At 43.8% G+C, this 24100-nt stretch overlaps 2 protein-coding genes and 1 pseudogene across 2 annotated transcripts; 2 read left to right on the top strand and 1 right to left on the bottom strand.

Annotated features, from left to right (window-relative positions):
* The first annotated feature begins 1128 nt into the window (after positions 1-1128).
* LOC132583469 (olfactory receptor 8S1-like) lies at positions 1129-2061 on the top strand. Its single transcript, XM_060255102.1, has one exon. The coding sequence runs from the start codon at positions 1129-1131 to the stop codon at positions 2059-2061; it is 933 nt and encodes a 310-aa protein (XP_060111085.1).
* Positions 2062-2587: 526 nt separating this feature from the next.
* LOC132583467 (cytochrome c oxidase subunit 1-like) lies at positions 2588-6129 on the top strand (annotated as a pseudogene).
* An 8448-nt stretch (positions 6130-14577) lies between these two features.
* LOC132584322 (olfactory receptor 8S1-like) lies at positions 14578-15495 on the bottom strand. Its single transcript, XM_060256185.1, has one exon. The coding sequence runs from the start codon at positions 15493-15495 to the stop codon at positions 14578-14580; it is 918 nt and encodes a 305-aa protein (XP_060112168.1).
* Between the last annotated feature and the right edge of the window lie 8605 nt (positions 15496-24100).

Raw genomic sequence — 24100 nt, 5'->3', positions numbered from 1 at the left:
AAAACATCTGGAGAGCTACTATTGGCCACCCCCAGTTTACCCAACACACCATATCAGCCTCTTTATTCCAACTGAGGGGGCAATTGGGGGGCAGTAGGTAAGCATGCAAAGTAGTACAAAGTTAGAATCTAATAGGGAAAATGTTGAAATTATTTGGCAGAAGGTTTCATTGTTAGCAGATCAGAATCTCTGTATCCAACTAATGGAATTAATAATTATACTGTCCTGAATAGCCAAATTGTGTCAAATCTTGGATGCTAAGCAGAGTCAGCCATGGTCAGTATCTGGAAGGGAGACCACCAGGGTCACTATGCAGAGGCAGGCAATGGCCAACCACCACTGAATGTCTCTTGCCTTGGAAACCATAAAACAGCTGTGACATGACAACAAAAACCAACCTACCAGTTCAGCCAGTCAGTTAAGATCACTTCCCGATTTTTTTCTACACAGGTGAGCCAAGTGGCAACCAGAAATGTCCTTCACAGAGACAGGACTTTCTAAGTTGTGGCAACTCACTATTGGAATGCTCCCTTTCTCTGTCGCTTACCTTACTTTCCTTTAGGTGACCCCCCCCCCCTTTAAATGAAGGGGCTCCATCATTTTTAACTGGTTTGATGTTAAAACCAGTTCTTGCCTGAGAACTGTTTCATAAATATATTTTACGTTGCTGAATTCTGTTATATTGATTGCTTTTATGGTGTTGGTTATACAGTATTACTGGTTTTTATCTAATTTAGTGAGCCACCTTGAGAGGGCCTCTGGGAAGGCACCATATACATTTGCCAAAATACATGGATAGATTGAGCTGCATCCAACCAACTTTTTCATTTGAAAAACTTTGCCCAGTTCATTTCATTCTTACAACTCCTGTCTCATGTGACTCATGTTCATGATTCCTTGGCATAGCCAATGGGAATTGCTCTTAAATTTTTCTCTAGCAAGAAAGCTGGTTGGAACCTGTTGCCTTTATTCATATATGATTTCCAGAACCACTACAGTATTATTTCAGAGTTTAAATTGCCCAGTTTCTTTATGTGTTTTTAAAATGGGATTTCTAAAGTACTTAATAGCAAAGCAATTCTATTTCTTTCTGTTTCCACAGATTCTAAGTGTGCTGAATAACTCAACATGGCAAATCAAACCATAATAACCGAGTTTATACTCTTGGGGCTGTCCAGTGACCCACATCTACAAGTTTTTCTCTTCTTGTTGTTTCTAATAATATTTGCAGTGACATTATTAGGAAATGCAACAATCATTGTGGTGATTCGGATGGAGGCTGGCCTCCAAAGTCCAATGTTCTTTTTCCTCAGCCATCTAGCCTTTGTGGATATCTGCTATTCCTCCATCACTCTCCCAAAGATGCTGGAAAACTTCATTGCCAAGAACAAAACCATTTCCCAGAAAGGATGCATCACTCAGATCTTTTTCTTTTCCCAGTGTGCTTGTGCTGAGGTTTTCATCCTGTCAGCCATGGCTTTTGACCGCTATGTCGCCATCTGTGACCCACTGCATTATTCAACTATTATGAAAAAAACTGTCTGCAGACAGCTGGTGGGTGGATCCTGGTCAATGGGTTTCTTATACGCGATGGTGAATGTATTGCCATTGGTGAATGCCCAGTTTTGCGGGAGCAATATAATCAATCACTTTAGCTGTGAACTTCCTTCCCTCTTGCCGTTGTCTTGCAGCGACCATCTCAGCAATTATATTGTGCTTCTCATCAGTGAAGTAGTATTTGGGTTAAGCTCATTCCTCCTCACCCTTGTCTCTTACATTCACATAATCTCCACCATCCTGAAAATTCACACAGCAGAAGGCAGAAATAAAGCCTTCTCCACCTGCAGTTCCCACCTCATTGTGGTTGGCTTATTTTACTCTGCAGCTTTTTTTGGGTACATGAAGCCCAGTTCTGATTCTTTTATAGAACTGGACAAAGTGGTGTCGATCCAGTATAGCATCTTAACGCCCCTGTTAAATCCTATCATATATAGCCTGAAAAACAATGAAATTAAAATGGCTTTAGGGAAAAGATTTGGAAACTTTAGGTTTTTAAAATAAAACTCTATAAAGTGCAGAGCACAACTGCCCAGTTTTAAAAATGTATTTAGCTATTTATGTTCCACCTTTTCCTGTAGGTCGAGACAGCTTACATATCTCAAATTCAAGACACACAAACATGCAATAAAACTTAAATAGCCCCCATTCCCTTAAAAAATAGTCTGCATGATGCACCCAATGAAAAGTCCTAACAAATAAAATTCCCCCACAGTACCTTCTTAAAATCTCTAGACCAGGGGTGGCCAAACTGTGGCTCAGGAGCCACATGTGACTCTTTCACACATGTAGTCAGCTTGGGAAAGGCATTTAAAGTTGCTTTCTTTCCACCTCTCCTCTCTCCCCTTTTCATCATCATCATCATCATCATCATTAACCTTTATTGGCATAAAAGAAATCAGTTATACAGCGTAAAAGGATTACCAAGTTATAAAGAATAAAAATTACCCATAAAATTCAAAAGGTGCAGTTAAAATTTAGAAACATCATTTCCAAATAAAACTACGGCTACAAAATCCTTTGGCGTATCATGGAGACCAGAAAAATGAACCTGGCTACTATTTCAGTGTCCTTTGGGGAGAAACCACTCAAGAGCCTACAGACTTTCAGGACATCCGAACAGCCTCCTGATTTCTCCAAAATGGGGTGCAAAAGTGAGATACGAAGCTGTAAATATAACAAACAGTGGAGCAAAACGTGAGGGACTGTTTCAATGAATGTATGGTCACAAGGACAGAATCTAAGAGAGTAGGTTGTCTTGTTAAACCTGCCAAGTAGTATGGCAGAGGGTAGAGCATTGCATATAGCAAGAGAGAAAGCTTAGGTGCTGGGGTGTCAATAAGAAGAAAAAGTATGAAGTCACCCCTTTTCAATTTCCTTCCTTCCTTCGTAATTTATGGACATCACACCTCTGCTGAAAAACCAGCAACAGGAACCAAATGGAAAGAAGACAGCCATAATCCACAAAGTTAGGTACCATTTAGATTGGAAAACACTCACCTCTTCAGTTGTGGGAACATCTATAACAAAATCTGTGGAGAAGTTAGTTGTTGTAGATTTTTTAGGCTGTATGGCTGTGGCACTGTGGAACCTGACATTTCACCAGCAGCTGTGACTGGCATCCTCAGAGGTATAACACAGAAGGCTAGAGTTCTCTCTGTGTCTCTTTGACACAGAGAGAACTCTACCCTTCGGTGTTATTCCTCTGAGTGATGGAACAAAATAGTAACTTCATCTTTCCTTATCCCATGCATGAAGTTTCTGAAGGAAATGTTAAATGTTATTCTTTAATGCATTTGCTCACAGACAGTTTGGCAACTGAGTTTCAAGGACCACTTTCTTCAATATGTGCCTACCAACTTTCTCAGGCTAGCTGGAAGGAAATGTCTGTATGTTCCACCAGCATCAGAGATGTGGCATACGTGGACATGGTCTTCTTAGTGACCGTATAAAAGACTCTGGTATTTATGCTAAGTGCAGTTACTCCAATCAATTGGCTTAGACGAGAATAAATCCGGCACAGGATTTATTGTGAGTTTTGTGATTCTAGAAAGCATCTAGAATCACAATACTCTTAACAGACCGAAACTCTAGCCTAACTGCATTAACTATAATCACCTATATAGCTATAACAACAACAATATTTCTCTCCCTAGCCACTTCCTCATCCAAAACACGACTAGACCTAGGAACCTCATGAACTCACTCACCCATCCTACTAACAACCACAATACTTACCCTACTCTCCTTTGCAGGGCTCCCTCCCCTAACCGGCTTTATACCAAAACTACTAATCCTAAAAGAGCTTGTAACAATAAAACTACTAGCCCTCAGCACAATATTAGCCCTCACCAGCCTCCCAAACCTGGCCTTCTACACCCGCATAGCCTATCTGACAACCCTAACAACCCCTCCAAACACAACAAACTCAGAATGTAAATGACAATTCAAAACCCCCATATCATCACTTGCCCCAACAACAGCTCTCCTAACAACACTAACCCTACCAATAACCCCCCTACTATACCTCACCACTTAGAAGTTTAGGTTAACATAAACTCGGGGCCTTCAAAGCCCCAAATAGATCAACAACACATCTAACTTCTGAAGGCCTGTAAAACTCTATATTACATCTCCTGAATGCAACTCAAGCACTTTCATTAAGCTAAAGCCTCACCAGACTGACGGGCCTCGATCCCCTAATACCTTAGTTAACAACTAAACGCCCAAGCCAGCGGGCCTCAGCCTACCCTTCTCCCGTCTAAAAAAACGGGAGAAGCCCCGGCACCCTTTTAGGGTGCTGCGTCAAATTTGCACTTTGCTGCTTCAGGGCCTGATAGCAAGAGATTTCTCTGTCTGCGGGGCTACAACCCGCCATCTAGCCTCAGCCATACTACCTGTGACCTTAACTCGTTGATTCTTCTCAACTAACCACAAAGACATCGGTACCCTATATCTACTATTCGGTGCATGAGCAGGCATAGTAGGCACTGCCCTAAGCCTTCTAATCCGTGCTGAACTTAGTCAGCCCGGCGCATTAATAGGAGACGATCAAATCTACAACGTTGTTGTAACAGCCCATGCATTTGTTATAATTTTCTTCGTAGTAATACCAGTTATAATCGGAGGCTTTGGAAACTGACTTGTCCCACTAATATTGGGCGCCCCTGACATAGCATTCCCACGAATAAACAACATAAGCTTTTGACTCCTCCCCCCCTCCCTTCTCCTTCTATTAGCCTCTGCAGGGGTAGAAGCAGGAGCAGGCACTGGCTGAACTGTATACCCGCCTCTCGCCGCTAATTTAGCACACACAGGCCCATCAGTAGACCTCGTCATCTTCTCCCTACATCTTGCCGGCGCGTCATCAATTTTAGGGGCTATTAACTTTATCACCACCTGCATTAACATAAAACCCCCATCACTCTCACAATACAACACCCCCCTATTTGTATGATCTGTCTTAATCACTGCGGTACTGCTACTACTAGCCCTGCCCGTACTTGCAGCTGGAATCACAGTACTCTTAACAGACCGAAATCTAAATACCACATTCTTTGACCCTGCCAAGGGTGGGGGGGAGACCCGGTATTATACCAACACCTATTTTGATTTTTTTGGTCACCCAGAAGTGTATATCCTCATTCTTCCTGGCTTCAGTATAGTATCACACATTATTACTTATTATGCAGGGAAAAAAGAACCCTTTGGCTACATAGGGATAGTCTGAGCCATGGTTTCAATCAGCTTCTTGGGCTTTATTCTTTGAGCTCACCACATATTCACCGTTGGCATAGACGTAGACACACGCACATATTTTACATCAGCCACAATAATTATTGCTATTCCAACCGGCGTAAAAGTATTTAGCTGACTTGCAACTCTGCATGGAGGAATAATCAAATGAGAAGCCCCCCTTCTATGAGCAATAGGCTTTATTTTTTTTATTCACTGTTGGAGGCTTAACCGGCATAATTCTTGCTAACTCCTCACTAGACATTGTCCTACATGACACCTATTACGTAGTTGCCCACTTCCATTACGTATTATCAATAGGGGCTGCATTTGCAATCATGGGAGGATTTGTCCACTGATTCCCACTATTCACAGGATTCACCCTACACCCAACATGAACAAAAGCCCACTTTGGACTTATGTTTATCGGAGTCAACCTAACTTTTTTCCCCACAACATTTCTTAGGACTGGCGGGCATGCCACGACGATACTCAGACTACCCCGATGCCTACGCCCTATGAAACACCATCTCATCGATCGGCTCCCTAATCTCTATAGCCGGGGCCATTGTCATAACATTCATTATCTGAGAAGCCTTTGCCACCAAACGTACCCCATCAATAACAGGCCCTATGCACACTAATTCAGAGTGACTTCATGGCTGCCCACCACCATACCACACCCACGAAGAACCTATACTCATCTACACCCCAACAAGAGATGAGGGACTTGAACCCTCTCCTCCTAGTTTCAAACTAGTAACACTACAACCTACATGCTTATCTCTTTGGGACCCTAGTTTAACACAACACATAGCACTGTCAGCGCTAAATTAAAGGTAGAATCCTTTGTGTCCCCATGGCACACCAAGCCCAACTAGGCTTTCAAGATGCAGCCTCCCCAGTCATAGAAGAACTCTTACACCTCCACGACCACGCCATAATAGTCGTCTTCCTAATCAGCGCATTTATCCTATACATTATTACCCTAATAATTACTACCACTTTGACCCACACAGGAACAATAGACGTCCAGCTAGTAGAAACAGTATGAACAATCTTACCCGCCATTATCTTAGTACTCATTGCTCTGCCATCATTGCGCATTCTATATCTCATAGATGAGGTCAACAACCCCCACCTAACAATCAAGGCCATTGGCCACCAATGATACTGAAGCTACAAATACACAGACTATGAAAACCTAATATTCGACGCCTACATAACACCAACACAAGACCTCCTACCAGGGACACTCCGACTTCTCGAAGTAGACCACCACATACTAGTGCCTACAAACTCCCCAACCCGCATACTAATTTCAGCAGAAGACGTATTACACTCCTGAGCCCTCCCATCACTGGGCATCAAAACTGACGCCGTCCCGGGACGCCTCAACCAAACAACCTTCACAGCTACACGCCCAGGCCTATTCTATGGCCAATGTTCAGAAATTTGCGGCTCTAATCACAGCTTTATGCCTATCGTAGTTGAAGCCTCAACTACCAATAACTTTGAAAACTGATCATTAATGATACTCCAAACATCCTTAAGCAGCTCCACGAGCACTGGCCTTTTAAGCCAGAGGAGGGATCACAAACCCCTTAAGGCAAGCCACAACTCAACCCGGCACCTTGATTCCTCACCTTTACGCTAGTCTGATTAATCCTACTCTTACTACTAAAACCAACTTTAACGGAACTAAAAAGCGTCTCTCAACCACAACCCCATACCATAAAACACACACCAACCCCCTGAACCTGAACATGACATTAGACCTATTCAGTCAATTTTTAAGCCCACAAACTCTAGGAATCCCCTTAATTCTGTTAGCCCTCCTTCTCCCCACCCTGCTCGTATTCACACAAGCTCGCATAATCCAAAATCACACATCCACTATCCAAGAGCACCTTATACTTCTAATTATTAAGCAACTATTAACCCCCTTAATAAAACCGGCCACCCATGAGCACTTCCCCGTCTAACAACGATACTTCTCTCCACAATAAATCTAACTGGCTTGTTGCCGTACACCTTCACCCCAATCACACAACTTTCAATAAACATAGCCCTAGCAATCCCCCTATGACTCATAACAGTACTAACAGGGCTGCGCACTCAACCAACCACAGCATTTGCCCACATACTACCAATAGGCACCCCACCACTACTAATCCCTCCCCTAATCCTTATTGAAACAGTCAGCCTATTTATTCGTCCTCTTGCCCTAGGGGTACGACATGGCCAATCTCACAGCCAGCCACCTACTCATTACATTAATTTCCTTAGCTGCAACAACACTACTACCCCTAATACCCTCAATTAGCCTACTCACACTAATTTTACTTCTACTTCTAACCCTACTAGAAATTGCTGTAGCAATAATCCAAGCCTATGTGTTTGTACTACTACTTAGTCTATATTTACAAGAAAACACTTAATGACCCACCAAGCTCACAGCTTCCACATAGTAGACCCAAGCCCTTGGCCCCTCACAGGGGCCATGGCCGCCATCCTAATAACCTCAGGCCTAGCAATATGATTCCACTACAACACCCAAACTCTCATAAACCTGGGCCTATTAACAATACTCTTTACAACATACCAGTGATGACGTGATATCATCTGAGAAAGTACATTCCAAGGACACCATACAAAAATAGTTCAAACCAGCCTGCGCTATGGGATGGCCCTTTTCATCACCTCCGAAGTATTCTTTTTTCTTGGGTTGGTTTGATGACTCTTCAACAAGTTTTATATCCTGGCTTCTGGATATTGGATAGCATCCAATCATCCTCTAAGTAGTGTTCTTCCTGCCTAAGGAGACTTCTGTAAGCCAAAATGTCCTCAAAACGAGGTTGGGGAATTGCAAGGTGGGCACCTGGCTTAATAAGGATCTTTTAATCTATGTATACAGTATACACATCCAGAAATTATTGCTTAAATTTACCAATGACTCTAATTAAGTAAAACAATTAAAATTTATTCGAGAAAAATATAGAACTCACATACAAGGCAATGTGCTCATGAAACATACATACAGTCCTAAGAAAAATAGAGAGAGAGATAGAGACAACACATGGATAGACAAACAGGATGATAATTACTGATCGTAATCTTCAAGGAAGGCTCCAATGGTGACAAACGAGGACTAGGGGGATGGGACCCTCAACTGATCAGGAATCGGGGATGTATCTAGACAGTGGAACTGTGGTACTGCTAGATGCACACCTGTGGGGAGCTGGACCACAGGTTATAAGGACTACCTTAAGCCCTTAGGGGATGGGAGGTACAGAGGTTGAGAAGAGGTGGTCATCTGGTACATGACCTCAGAAAAAGTGGAGGCACTGCAATGACCATAAGGGCTGGACTTATGCAGTAGCCAATAGCAAGTTTTTGGTGGCATCTAATAGGATGCCCATAACTGACCAGTGAACAAGCTTGAGCCCTGGTTACCTGATTGGACTTCCAGGTAACAATGGGCTAGGGTGGGAGGCTCCAGGATGACCATTAAGGGAAAGAATGGGAGAAATTACTGTGGTGGAGGTGTGCTTAAGTCTATCAACCTTATCTAAAAAAATGACAATAGATGGCCAAATCGCTACCTAAGGTAACACCGGTTTACACAAAGGAACTTGGCTCTGGCTGAAGATGGCCTTCCTCTTCTTCAGTCTTCTCTTGGTACCAATCTTTGTCTTGGGTTCTGATAGACAAAGGCTTAGGCAGTCTGGCAGGATCTACATCTAAGATAAGCTTGATGGCCTCATGCATAGGTGACATCTGTTGAGTACATGAGCCTCCCGCTTCGATGTAATGGAGTCTGGCACTGCAGGAAGGTAGTTGCCTTCAAAGTGGATTCTATGGTCAAGGATGAAAACTGCTTGCCTGGACAGTTCCTGCCTGCACAATGTCTTCCACTCCAATGGCTGAGATGGAGTTCGCACGGAGCGACTGGAAACCCATCTGTTCTCCTGGCTACCACTCTCTTGGAGGCACGGAGTGCTGCTGCAACGTTATGGCTGTTAGTACTCATAAGTCCCTTCCAGTTTGGTAGACTGAGCCATTCGTGGGAAGGGCGGGATATAAATCCCAAATAAATAAATAAACAAAACCCACGTTATCCAGCAGATGTGTGTGAGTTGAGTCTCCAGACACCCTGGCAACCCGGCGGGTGACTATGATGTTCTGGAAATAGGGGTATTTTTCCTCACACTTCCTCCATATTTAGTGTGGGGGTTTTTTTTCAGTGGAAGGCCACTTAATATGGAGGAAGGCTCTTTAGATCAGAGGGAGGCTTCAAACAAGCCAAAAAATGTAGAGTATAAATATTTTCTTTAAAAAAAATACTAAACTTTGTTCAGTGGAATGGTAGGATAGGATAGGATAGGATAGGATAGGATAGGATAGGATAGGATAGGATCTACCCCAATTTTACTACCTGCCAGGTCCAGATTAAATCCTGTGGAGATCCCTAGCCAGTCAAAATCTTGGGGCCCCTCTCAAACTATCTCAGAGTTGGAGCAGCCACTCTGCCGCCTGTGGCTTCTGCTGAAGCCTGCAGGAGGAAAGGAAGGAAAGGTCCCCTGTGCAAGCACCAGTTGTTTCTGACTCTGGGGTGACGTTGCTTTCACAACGTTTTCACAATAGACTTTTTACGGGGTGGTTTGCCTTTGCCTTCCCCAGTCTTTTACACTTTTCCCCCAGCAAGCTGGATACTCATTTTACCAACCTCGGAAGGATGGAAGGCTGAGTCAACCTTGGGTCGGATACCTGAACCAGCTTTTGCTGGGATCGAACTCAGGTTGTGAACAGAGAGTTCAGATCACAGTTCTGCAGTACTGCTGCTTTACCACTCTGCGCCATGGGGCTGCTTGCAGGCACCTTCTCAAAAGCCCCTTTGACAAAGCTTCAGGAGAGAGGCAGAGAGAGCCAAATTTGGCAACAATGCCAGCATCAGCCACACCAGGCAAGTCGGGTGAAGAGCAGCTCAGTTGCTGGCTGCAAGTTCAGGCTGGAAGGACTGCAAGCAGGGGTAAACCTGGGGGGAAGCTGGCTCGGGGCTCCTAAAGGCATGGGGGTCTATTGGCCAGTGCCTACTTGGCCTAATTGTTAATCTGGCCCTGCAACCTGGAACTAACAATGTTAATAATGATTTGCTTGTTCATTAGTAGCCGGGTGTCTCAAGGACCACTTTCTCCAATTTATATCCATTGTTTGCCTTGAGTTAATTTTTTGCCGGCAGATGTTGATTCATTAATAATAATACCTTGCTTTGTTGCCAAATTTTATCAATAGTGGTTTCTTCATGGCAAATGGGCTTAAATTTAATTTATTCCTGGTAAAGTTCTATGAGTTTATTCAATATTCATATGTTATACAAGCCAATGGCCATTCTAATTTTCCCCCTCCCCCTATAGACCTGTCATTGCTGTTCACCACAGAGCAGCAAATTAAACAGTGAACAAATGAATCAGAAATCTAGTGTTTATGAATAATAATTGTGCCCCCCCTTTAAAAAGGAAATGTCACTGTTTGCCATAGGCTTCCCCCAATGAAGACACAAGACAAGAGGTTGGATTTAACTAGTTTATTTAAATAATTATATATGCAGGTATACATCATATAAAATATGCTAAAATGTTTTAATGGCAGGCTGTGCTAGGCAATCTGGCAATGGCTGCCTTTGTTGGACAGACCCACCCTAACTCTAAACTTGGCCCACATCTTCTGCTGGCCTCATTTACCATCACTGCACCCAATGTGCTGAGGTACCCAGCCCCAGCCCCTTCCTCTGATACACCACACAGCTGCTACCAGATTCAGAATGATGTTTCACAACACTTAAGGCACTTTTCTCTCAGCCACACCCCACTGCACAGACAGTGATGTGCTGTTCTGGACACTGCTGATGCCTCAGGTGCTTGCAAATCATCTCTGCCTTTTGTGATCAGCCCTTCCCCCTGCCAAAATAGTTATGCTTTAACCAACACAAAGAACATAGATGTCAGATGTTTGAGGGAAGGAAGGAAGGAAGGAAGGAAGGAAGGAAGGAAGGAAGGAAGGAAGGAAGGAAGGAAGGAAGGAAGGAAGGAAGGAAGGAAGGAAGGAAGGAAGGAAGGAAGGAAGGAAGGGTGATTAACATGTGGAATTCACTGCCACAGGAGGTGGTGGCGGCCACAAGTATAGCCACCTTCAAGAGGGGTTTAGATAAAAATATGGAGCACAGGTCCATCAGTAGCTATTAGCCACAGTGTATGTGTGTATATAAAATTTTTTGCCACTGTGTGACACAGAGTGTTGGACTTGATGGGCCGTTGGCCTGATCCAACATGGCTTCTCTTATGTTCTTATGTTCTTAAGGAAGGAAGGAAGGAAGAGAGAGAGAGAGAGAGAAAGAGAGAGAGAGAGAAGATGGAAACAGAGGAAGAGAGAAGGAAGGAAGGGATGGAGGGACAGAGGGGGCGAGAGCGAGAAGAAAGGATCCCTAGCTGGAGGCTTCTGTTGCTGGGTGGCTGAAACTGTCCAAGAACCGGAACCAGCCACAGGACTTCCAGGTAACAATGGGCCAGGGTGGGAGGCTCCAGGATGACCGTTAAGGGAAAGAATGGGAGAAATTACTGGGGTGGAGGTGTGCTTAAGTCTATCAATCTTATCTAAAAAGATGACAATAGATGGTCAAATTGCTACCTAAGGTAACACCCGGTTTACACAAAGGAACTTGGCTCTGGCTGAAGATGGCCTTCCTCTTCTTCAGTCTTTTCTTGCCACCAGTCTTTGTCTTAGGTTCCGATGGACAAAGGCTTAGGAAGTCTGGCAGGATCCACGCCTAAGATAAGCTTGATGGCCTCATGCACAGGTGACATCTGTTGAGTACGTGAGCCTCCCGCTTCGATGTAATGGAGTCTGTCATGGCAGGAAAGTATTTGCTTGTGGTGTTAGCCTCCCAAGGTGGATTCTATGGTCAAGGATGAAAACCGCTTGCCTGGACAGTTCCTGGCTGCACAACTTCTTCTGCTCCAATGGCCGAGATGGAGTTCGCACGGAGCGACAGGAAACCTATCTGTTCTCCTGGCTAGCACTCTTCTGGAGACACAGAGTGCTGTTGCTATGTTGTGGCTGTTAGTACTCATAAGTCCCTTCCAGTTTGGTAGACAAACCCATGTTCTCTTAGCAGATATGTGTGAGTTTAGTCTCCAGGCACTCTGGCAACCAAACGGATGACTATGAAGTTTTGTAATTAGGGGTATTTTTCTCACATGGTGCTCTTTCAATTTGTTGATTTCAACACACTTCCTATTGGATTCTAACTTCATACTACATTGCATACTTAACCACTGTCCACCCACTATATATAGCTCTACTCACTGTACCCCATTACATTGTCTGATGAAGTGTGCATGCACACGTAAGCTTACATTCTGAATAAAACATTGTTGGTCTTATAGGTGCTACTGGACTCCAACTTTGTTCTATTGCTTTAGACCAAAACAGCTATCCACCTGGATCAACTTAATTTTTAGAATTACTTTTCATTTTTTTAATGGTATGGTTAGTGTTCTTTTTTAAAAAAGCTTTGTTATTGGTAGTTGCTTCAGAAAAATGATTTCTATTGATCAGCCTATCAAGTTACCTGCTTAAAAAAAATGCCTATCCAGAATAAGCAAAAATGTGATGCAGAGGCCTTTTTTTTTTTTTTTTAAGCAGTGAGAAAAGCCTCATCTGTTGAATTTCTGCTTGATAAACTGCTGTTAAAGCAGGTTATAAAAACTTGGTTATAAAAAAGAAGGCTGTTCTGAGGACAATGGAAATCTCTTTCTTTTGCAAAATATGTGGGGGGGTTTTTGTAAGCAAGCAAGAATGAGTTTTATGGTTTTATATGGATTAAATATTGTGACCCGGTATAGAGTTTTTCCACTCTAAACCCTTTACTATCAGTTACTATTAGCAAATGTCAGTCAATGTTATTTATCTCCATAAATAACATTGGCCATTCTAAGACATTATAATATGTCTAAGACAGGAGAATTGTGATTGGTAACAACTTCACAATTCAGTACACAATCGATGTGCTAGGATGTACTCTAGGCTAATGGAAAAATTGTCCCAGATTGCATTATATGTGGATGCAAACTACTTCAAAATATTTCCAGGCCTTTTCATTTTGGTGTATTTTAATTTTGGATATTTCAATTTTGGTGTAACAACTCCATATTAACTTGCTAAGAAATTAAAGGATTTATGAAAGATAGACCTCAGCGATCTCAAGTAAGAAGATGTACATGGACAGAGATTATTTTCATTGGTGGTGATATAAACCCTCAGTGGTCTTGCCATCCTAGGAGTCTTTGGCTCTGACATAACTTGAATACATTATTTTAACTGTGCCCATAGTTTGCACCTGTTTGTTATGTGTCTTGACCCTATTGCCTTAGGATTCAGCATCTTCCCATAAGTACTTAATTCCCCCGGTATTTGTTTCCACAATCTGAAAACCTCAGAATAATGGTGGCTCATTGTCTGAAATAGATGGACTTTATTAATTGCAGGTTCTCTCAAAGGGTAGCTTGCTTCATGTGGTACTGTTTGCAGAGTGAAAATGATGACAAGTGACTGGCTTTGGTGACAGAGGTATCTGATGGAGCTACTTGGCTCCTCAATAGTAATTGACAACATGAATATTTGTATCATGAACAAAAGGAACGTGAATTGTTTCAAAGTAAATCACTGAAGGACTACTATAGTTTCAATGGATATGGAATACAACTTTAATAAATTACCCTAAATAGTTCACTACCAGTTATATACTTATCATCTCAGTGACCAGGAATACATGAGGTACATGTGTGTGGCCTTAACCTGTATTTCTCCTTTATGGCATCCTAAGTTTTCAAGGGAAAAGATGTTAGAGGGATGCTAATAGGACAGGAGATGAAGACAACTTGTTGATTGAGACTGGGCAGGTCTATATACAGATAGTCGTTGGATATTTATTATTTTGCATTTAGTAAAGAATAGAGTAGACTGAGACTACAATCATGCAAACACCAGCCAATCATTTTTGTCTGGATATGAAGGGAACTTATCAAGTCACCAAAAAAGCCACTGTGGAAGGATTGTGATAATTGCCCACTGGGACATGGTTGTCTCATCATGAGATAATATTGGATTGCCCTATATTGATTAAGGCTGTATTGCTTCCAGGATTGTAGATGGTCATGGGTTAACAATTCAATACAGATCATTTTACTGTTTTGTTTAATACATAACTATTTTACATAACAGCAGTCATTTGTACCCCATTAATTTCTTTAAATCTTCTTTGATTTCCTTGGTTTTCAAGCTGTAAATAATGGGATTCAGCATGGGAGTTGAAATGCTGTATTGGATGGAAAAAAGTTTATCCATGATCACTGAGGAAACAGAGTTGGGTCTCATATATCTAAAGCATCCAGTGCCATAGTATAGAACTACAACAATAAGGTGGGCACTGCAAGTGGAGAAGGTTTTCTTTTTAGCTTCTACTGATCGCATCTTCAGGACAGTAGATAGTATGTGGATGTACGAGAAAAAAATAGCAGACAATGTAAAACTTGCTACTGTAGTACCAGAAATTAAGAACAAAATAGAGTTTGGGGTAGTTTTTGTGCAGGATAAAGCAAGCAAAGATGGGAATTCACAGCTGAAATGATTGATAATATTTGGACCACAGAACACTAACTTCAACACAGGTAATGTATTAATGAATGCATGTGTGAAGCCAAAGGCCCATGCACCTCCTACTAGCCATCTACAGCATGATTTGTTCATGATTTGTACATAATGAAGAGGCTTGCATATGGCAGCATATCGGTCATAAGCCATTGCTGCAAGGATGAAAATTTCACTGGATGCTGTGATAAAGATAAAGAACATCTGGGCAAGGCAACCACCATATGATATCATCTGGCTTGAGCAGAGATTCTCTAGAAGCTTAGGTAAGGTAACTGAAGAAAAACAGATATCAATAAAAGACAGATGTTTCAGGAAAAAGTACATGGGGCTCTGGAGATGATTGTTGTACCGTATTACAGCTATAATTGCCAAATTTCCTACAATGGTTGCAATATACATGAATAAAAATATCAGGATGAGAAAAAATTGGACTGGTAGACTGGATGAAAATCCAAAAAGGACAAAATAAGTCACTGTGGTATGATTGTCCATCTCCTTCTTCAGCAAAAAATATGAACTGCAAAAACAGACACAATGTTAAATATAGCACAATGCATATTTTTGTAATTCAGATTGTTCATTACTACTGAAAATTGTAGATGGGTCACACAGTCCCATTCATAACATGTGGATTACCCACTACTGAACAATTTATAGTAAAGAAGTCAGAAAATACTTCAGTTTTTTCCTACATATTACACAGCAGGGAGACGTCAGGTGTGTCATATTCAACAGTTTTAAATGAAATGTGAATCTTCCCTTATATGTACAGGAGAAGAAAATCTAGTGAATCTAGTGTGCATTGTTGTATAGTTAACCTTTACAGTGAAAATGAAATGCTTCATTTTGCTTTAATTCCCCAGTGGGTTGAATGTCTAGACATCAGATTAATAAGAAATTTTTTTTAAAAAAAATCAATATCTGGACTTTGCTTGGAACTCCAGTGTTCTTTAGCCAGCCCCTGAAGGCAAAACATTTATTATTATCTTACGTGATTGACAGGCTGATCAGAAGAAATGCAAACTTGCACTGAACTGATAAACCCATTAAAAAACCAGTCATCTACTATAGCCAAAATAAACATTTTTACCTATGGAGCTAATCGATGTATGCTTCTGTACAGATCTCAATGGTGAGACCTCATTCGGTGTATTTTGTGCAGTTCTGTTCACTATATTCAAATAAGAACTCAGCAAAGCTGGAAAGAGTAAAAAAGTTGGCATTGCAGATGATTAAGACGTTGGAGCACATTTCCAATGAGGAAAGTCAGAAATTTTCAGTATAGACAAAGACAACTAAGACAAGGATGCATAATAGAGATTTATAAAATTATGCATGTGGTGAAGAAAGTGGATAGAGAGGGTTTTTACTCCCTCTTCCAAACTAATAGAATTTAGGGGCACCCAATGAAGTTGTGGGCTGTAGATTCAGGACAGGCTGGAAAACCTTCCTCACTCAATAAGTAGTTAAGTTGTGGAAATCACTGCTAGTGGATGTGATGACCAGAATCATGGATGGTGTTTACAAGGAATTTAGAGATAGAGATATAGAGTGTTGAAGGCAAAGACAAATAGATTCAAGGGCAGCTTCTATCCAAGTGCCGTGGTTAAGCTAAATGCAGGGTTATGAATGGTTATGTGTTTTTAGATGCATTTAAATGGTTTATGTATATGTCCTTTTGTGGGTGTTGATGTGTTGGTATGTTTGTGGAAGAGCACCTCATTTCGTTGCTCTCATTTTCTTTTTTGAGAACAATGACAATAAATTTATCTGTCTGTCTATCTATCTATCTGTCTGTCTGTCTGTCTGTCTGTCTGTCTGTCTATCTGTCTGTCTGTCTGTCTATCTATCTATCTATCTATCTATCTATCTATCTATCTATCTATCTATCTATCTATCTATCTATCTATCTATCTATCTATCTATCTATCTATCTATCTATCTATTGATGGAGGAAAAGGTCATCAATGGCTGTAGGCAATATGATTAAAGGGAATCACCATTAAAAAAACAACAACCATGGAATACCAATGCTAATATCAGGTGAAAGACATGAACTCTGTATCCTGTTTGTTGAACCTTCTGATTGGCTGCTGTGTGAAACAGTTTGCTAGAATAGATGAACCATTAGTGTGGTCCTATAGGGCTCATTTTATGTCCCTCTTACAATCTGCAAGTAAAAAATAGGTGAAGGGTTGCACTGACTAACTGTAAAGATTGTAATGGGGATTATGGGACCCACATATACAAAACTCATGTACATTAAGTAAGGAATAGAATTGAGTGATACTGGGTGAAAAAGCTGGCTGGATCCAAACCACAGATTGGGCAGAGTACTCCCAGGAAGAATGGGCCTGAACTACAGTTTACAATACATGATTATTTTGGGAACATTCATAATATTAAGTGGGAAAAATCTGCTATTTAAAAAAAATCATAAAGGGAATTTCAATATTAGAAAACAGGGTATTAGTTCCAATAAACACAACAAAACAAAGAATCTGAAGTATCTAAATCTTTTTTTGTTCGTTTTTCAACATTAAAAGGAGGCAGAATTTCCCTCTGTAGGAAATCTGTGGGCTTTCCTGCTCTGAGACCCTGTTTTCAAATTATTATACCATGAAAAGCATTTCATCTGTGGTTCCCCCACCCCTTCCCTAGACATTCTTCATATGTTTGTCCTTTCACATCTACAAGCAACAAGTTTGTGGCAAGCACAGTGCTCTTCCTCATGCTTTTCCTAAAACTGATGACTTTTTTCAGTAGTCCTGGATTCCCAAAATGACTTTAATCTTGCTGAGAGACAGATGACATCTACCTCTCACTTCAGCTAAAGGGTTGCCTGGCTAATATCAGCTGGGTCTTCCTGACACAAAAACAGCACCATAAAGTCAAGTAATATATTATTATTCTTATCACAGATCTTTGGTGGTTCACTTGAAATGTCTTTAAGAGTTCTATCAGGGAAAACTGTTTACATTATGATTAAAATCTTACATTATATCCACATTTTCCCCTGCTGTATTATTTGGGACATTTATTTGCAATCTTCATAAGAAGCAGATTCTCTGAATACTTGTTTTGCATCTTACTTTGCTTGGTACTCCATATCCAACACCTATTGCTTCTTAATAGCACAGAGACACAGATTCATTTACATAATTATCTAATAATAATATTAATCATATTCCACATTAAAATCTAAGTGGGCTAGGCTAGCTATTTCATGTCAGTCACATACAACCACAGTGATACGTTCAGGGCTGGAATGTGGTGGGCAAGTCCACAGCTCTGGATCATAAGGCAAGGGTAAAGGGCAAAAGCAGGCTGTAGTTTTGCATACAAAATGTTTATTGCCATCTAATTGGAGGCTCCATAAAACCATCAAGTTCACAGTCTATATATGCGGGACTTCAAAGATGATTATTGACAAGACCATCAGTGACTTAACATCAACACCATCTACTGCTCATCTGGAACAGAGACTGATGAATTGTTTTGAATTTATCTATTTCAGTTACCAAATTCTAGGGAATTAGTTTAAACCCATTGCTTTAGTCAGGAAGCTTACCGAGATCCTCAGCTTCTCTGCTATGACTGTTCTGTACAAAAGATTCATGCAGATGAAGTCAGTTAAAATGATAAACTCAGAAGAAATCCTATAACCCATGTTACCACCTTTCTCTTTGTTTTGGATCAACCAAAAAACCTACCCATCCAATGATCAGATAATAGTCTAACTGGAATTCTCAGGGAACAGTTTAGTTTTATAGTACAGGTGGTGCACTGGGGGCAAAGTGTGTGGAATCTCATATTGTTTCTCAGGTATTTAATTATTTACATCAGGGAAAAGTATATGATAAGATGCGTCTTCTCTGGGGACAGCATCATCTTTTTTGCCTGATACATGGTTGTGTTTTACACCATCGACCTTTGTCTAAATAAAGCAGGGTGTCAAACTTGCAGCCCATGGGCCTGATCCGGCCCCCAGAGGGCTCCCATCAGGCCCACAAGCAATTCTGCTTCTTTCTCCCTCCTTCTTGCTTCCTTTTGTGTTACAGCGTGCTTTGCCAGGATTTATCAATTGCACAGGAGCTACAGAGCAAAGCCTCTGTTTTCTCCATTGGCTGAGGCTCCTCTCTTGGGGAGAAAGAGTGGGGGAGGGAGAGGTTGCTTTGATACTGGCCACAATATTGCAAGAGTGCTAATACTTTAAGCATGTTTTATTTTAGGTTTTTTAAAATTTAATTGTTTTTGTCTATGTCCTTTATAAAGTTTAAATTTCTGCTACTAGGCATTACATATTATGACACACATGGCCTGGCCTGACAAAGTCTCATTTATGTCAGATCTGGCCCTCATATCACATAAGTTCGACACCCCTGAACTAAAGTATAGCATGGAGAGGGGAGCATTGGAGAAGATCTCAGGAAGAGTTGTATTCAAAACATCAAACATATACATAAAGTTGTGAATATGTTTTCTAGACCTTTCTACATATTGCTTATTTCATATATTGATAAAAAAAATCAGATGCTGGCTAGCATCTTTTAGTGATCTCAGCACACAGATATCTAGGGCACATAAGAATGACAAAATCCATCCTTGCATGAAGACACGTACTCTCCCGTCCATGGTTGTTGTTATTACTACTACTGCTGCTACTACTATTATTGCTACTATGACTGCTACTTGTCAAGTCGGCTGAATTCAATAACGAGTCTCTTGATAGAGTAACAAGTTTATTGTAATCAGAACTAGAGACCATGGCAGAGATTGAAGGACTGAAATACATATGCACTAATCCAGTATTTAAGGTATGAATCTAAAGGATTCCTACGGGGGGGGGGGGCAATCTATGCAACACATCTTCACACTAGGATGCTACTTCTTTCGTTCCCAGGCCGAAGCCTTGACACCCCATACTCCCCACAGAGAACAAGGCTGGGAAGGCGCCACTATCTTGTTCACATGTTAGCATTTCAAAGCAGGTTACACAACAAAGGCCTTTCTAGTGAGGGGGCAGGAAAGTGGGCTAGCAGCCCCCGGTGTACACTGTAAAGTACCCAGACTCCTTTACTTCAGAACCAAACTTAATACAGATATTGAGTAATTCATAGCAGACTTGACATACTGCCCCCCCTAGGGCCCCCCCCTGCCGGGCGGCCTTGCAAGGAGGGCGATTCACATTTATGGCTCCGGAACTCGGGCCCCGAGAGGCTCCGGCACTCCCCCTTCGAGGGGAGGGTTGGTGAATCTTGCAAATGCCATTTGGACGGCCCCGGAGATCTGAGCAGTAGGCTGCAATGAAAAACAGGGTGGACTTTACCAAGGGCAGGGGGGAGGTCTAACTCTACTGTCACCGGGTTGATCACCCGCTTGATTTTGAATGGCCCTAAGAACTTAAAAGCCAATTTCCTAGACGGTTGTGCCAGAGGCAGGTTTTTTGTTGACAGAAATACGGAATCCCCCACCTTCAAGTCCCAGACTGGCACATGGCTTTTATCGTACTGTTTTTTATACGTCTCCTTAGCCAGCTTCAGGTTTTCTTGAATGGCTGGCCAACATTGGCTGGGACTTTGCCACCATTGCTCGAAACTTGAGCCCGTCAATCCCTCCCCCCCTGGCAGCATGGGGATCGGCTTTCCCTCATACCCAAACACTGTTGCAAAGGGAGATGCTTTTGTGGAACTGTGAGCGCTGTTGTTGTAAGCGTATTCAGCGAAGGGGAGGAGGTCCACCCAGTCTGACTGGCGTAGGCTCACAAAGCACCGTAGGTACTGCTCTAGCACCCCGTTCACTCTCTCAGTCTGTCCGTCCGTCTGGGGGTGATAGGCAGAGCTTAGCCCCTGTTCCATCCCTAATAATTTACAAAACTCCCGCCAGAAGGTGGCAACGAACTGAGGCCCCCTGTCACTTATGACCTTGTCAGGGATGGAGTGATGCTTGGCCACGTGGTCGAAAAATAAAGTCGCTAGCTTCTTGACCGTGGGTAATTGGCTGCAGGGGATGAAGTGGGCTTGTTTTGAAAACGTGTCCACTACCACCAGTATGACTGTTTTCCCCCGGGAGGATGGTAGCTCGACTATGAAGTCCATGGACACTATGGCCCATGGCCGTTTTGCTGTTTCCAGAGGCTGTAGGAGTCCCGGGGTTTCCCCCCCCCTCTTTTTTGCCATCACACACACCGGGCAACCAGCTACAAAGTCCGACACATCCTTCTTTAGGGACGGCCACCAGAACTGCCGGTGCACTAAGTGCAAGGTTTTTACATAGCCGAAGTGCCCAGCTAATTTGGAGCAGTGACATAGTTGGAGAATTTCTTTCCTTAATGTTTCCGGGATGTACAGTTTCTCCCCCTTGTACCAAAGAGCGTCTTTTCTTTTCTGCAACCCCTCCGGCCGCCCACCTCCCTCCCGTTCGGCCTCTAGGGTGATTCGTTCTTTGCTTACCCCACTCAATTCCTTTTTCCTCTGCGAGCGGGTAGTGACCATAGCCGCCACTTGTGTGGGGGGGATCAGGGAATCTACCACTTCCTCTCTCTGGCTCTCATGCTGTGGGAGCCTGGACAGGGCGTCTGCTAGAAAATTGCGGGTCCCCGGGATGTGCTTCAGAGTGAAGTCGAATCTGGAGAAGAAGCCCGCCCACCTGATTTGCTTTTCACTCAATTTTCTTTTCCCTGTTAGTGCCTCTAGATTTTTGTGGTCCGTCCATATCTCAAAGGGCACCCTGGCTCCCTCCAACCAGGACCTCCAAGTTTTCAGTGCAAACATGACAGCGAAAGCCTCTTTGTCCCACACTGACCAGTTCCTCTGCTCCTCTGAGAACTTTCATGAAATGTAAGCGCAGGGTCTCAGCTTCCCCTCCTCATCCCTCTGCATGAGAATGGCTCCTACGGCGACATCGGAGGCGTCGCATTGGACCACAAACCCCTTCCGCTCATCTGGGTGGCTTAAGACCGGCTCGCTTGTGAACAGTTGTTTAAGCCGGTCGAAAGCCGCCTGACAAGTCGGTGTCCAATTCAGCCTGGCCCCTGGTCGCTTTGCCTCCTCCCCCCTCCCCTTCGTCTTCAGGAGGTCTGTTAGGGGCAGAGCGATCTGGGCGAACCCTTCAATGAATGTCCTATAGAAATTGGAGAATCCGATGAAACTTTGGAGCTGTCTACGTGTCCTCGGGGGGGCCCACTCTAGAACTGCCTGAACTTTAGCTGGATCCATGGCCAGCCCGTCCCCAGACACCCGGAAGCCCAAATAGTCTAGTTCCGTGCGGTGGAACTCACATTTAGACAGCTTGGCATAGAGCTGGTGCTTCAGCAGGGTGGCCAACACTTCCCTCACTAGTTTCACATGGGATTGTTCGTCTTGCGAATAAATAATGATGTCATCAAGGTACACCACCACCCCCTTGTACAGAAATTTCCGCAATACATCATTTATGAAATTCATGAACACCCCAGGTGCCCCTTGCAATCCAAACGGCATGACTAAATATTTAAATTGCCCCATCGGGGTGTTGAACGCCGTTTTCCACTCATCCCCCTCCTTGATGCGCACTCGGAAGTACGCGTCCCGCAGGTCAAGCTTTGTGAAAATCTTCCCCCCCGCCACCGTGCTTAGCAAATCTTTGATGAGGGGGATGGGGTAGGCGTTTGACATGGAAATCGCGTTAATCCCACGAAAATCAGTGCAAAGCCTAAGACTGTGGTCCTTTTTCTTTCTAAACAACACGGGGGCCGCGTGGGGGGCCGTCGCGGGTCTGATGAACCCCCTTTTCAAGTTCAAGTCTAGGAATTTTCGCAGCTCCTTCTTCTCAGCCCACCCCATTTGGTAGAGCTTGGCCCTGGGAAGGCTTTCCCCGGGGATTAGTTCTATCGCACAGTCTGTGCTCCTGTGGGGGGGTAGCTGGTTGGCCTCCCGCTCACTAAATACTTCCATCAGGTCGCGGTAGGCGTCCGGGACATGGTGCACCTCTTCCACCAGGACGCACGCCCTCTCCCGAGCGGCTGGCGCTCGTGGCCCCCATGCTGCCTGCCAAAGGTGCTCGTTGCAACTTGGGTCGGGAAATCTGATGGTCTGGGCTCTCCAGTGGATGAGGGGCTCGTGCTTCTCCAACCACCCCACTCCCAGGACCACGGGGTAGCCACAGGCGGGCGCGATCACAAACGTCTCTGAGTCCCAGTGGTCCTCAATCCCCAGGGGGCACGGCTCAGTCTCTTGCGTGCAGGGTTCCCCCCCCATTACTGACTCATCCATCTGTTCAAAGTGCATGGGGTGGGGCAGTTGTAAGCGTTTCAACCCCAGAGCCTCCACCACCTTGGGGGAAATCAGCTCTCTATTACAGCCCGAGTCTATGAGGGCCCGGATCTGTAGGAACCTTTTTAGCTTTGGGTTCAACAATTTGACCACTATAAAGTACAACCTTCCCGTGGGTCTCACCGTGAGCGGTGCCTCCTCTCGGTCGACCTGCTGGTTGGCACCGTTCAAAGCAGGTCGGCGTCGTTTCCCGCCGGCTCCTCTTCCCACGCCAGCTCGGCCAGCTCCTCTGACAGACGCACCTCCTCCTCTTGTAGGTCGTCTTGCACCAGGAGCGCGCTGCTCTTCACCGTGTCCTTAGGGCGGCCGGTGGTTTTCTTGGGGCCGGGGGTGCCCGGGCGGGTGGCTCCCTGCGGTGGGGCGGCCCCGGTGGCTGATTGGGGGCAGCCGGAGGCCAGATGGTTGGGGTCCCCACACCGGAAACAACGTCGGGGCCCCCCCGGGGCAGCCACCGCCTGCTTCTTGACTTTAGGTGGCTCAGCCTTCCCGGGGCTTGCTTTCGGCGTTCCCCTGCCGGCGGCCAGTGCTTGGCGCAGCATCGCCACTCGTTTCAGGTTGGTCTCCACCTCCCCCGTCAGCTGAATCCACCCCACCAGGGTATCGGGGCGGGCTTGCGTGAGCGCTCTATCCAGGATGCTCGGGTTCAGCCCATTGGTGAAGTGCTCGATCTTCATCACCTCGTTCCAGTTCCGAGCCCGGGCGGCGTTGGCCTGGAAGTCGGCCGCGTACTCTCGGATGGATCGGGCCCCTTGCTTCATGTTCCGCAGCGCCGCCAACGCTCGGGT

The sequence above is a fragment of the Heteronotia binoei genome, chromosome 15, assembly GCF_032191835.1.
Source record: "Heteronotia binoei isolate CCM8104 ecotype False Entrance Well chromosome 15, APGP_CSIRO_Hbin_v1, whole genome shotgun sequence".
Taxonomy (NCBI): domain Eukaryota; kingdom Metazoa; phylum Chordata; class Lepidosauria; order Squamata; family Gekkonidae; genus Heteronotia; species Heteronotia binoei.
This window is presented reverse-complemented; position numbering and strand designations above follow the sequence as displayed.

Excerpts from the sequence above, each read along its gene's own strand:
- LOC132583469 (XM_060255102.1), top strand. The coding sequence starts at position 1,129 with ATGGCAAATCAAACCATAATAACCGAGTTTATACTCTTGGGGCTGTCC.
- LOC132584322 (XM_060256185.1), bottom strand. The coding sequence starts at position 15,495 with ATGGACAATCATACCACAGTGACTTATTTTGTCCTTTTTGGATTTTCA.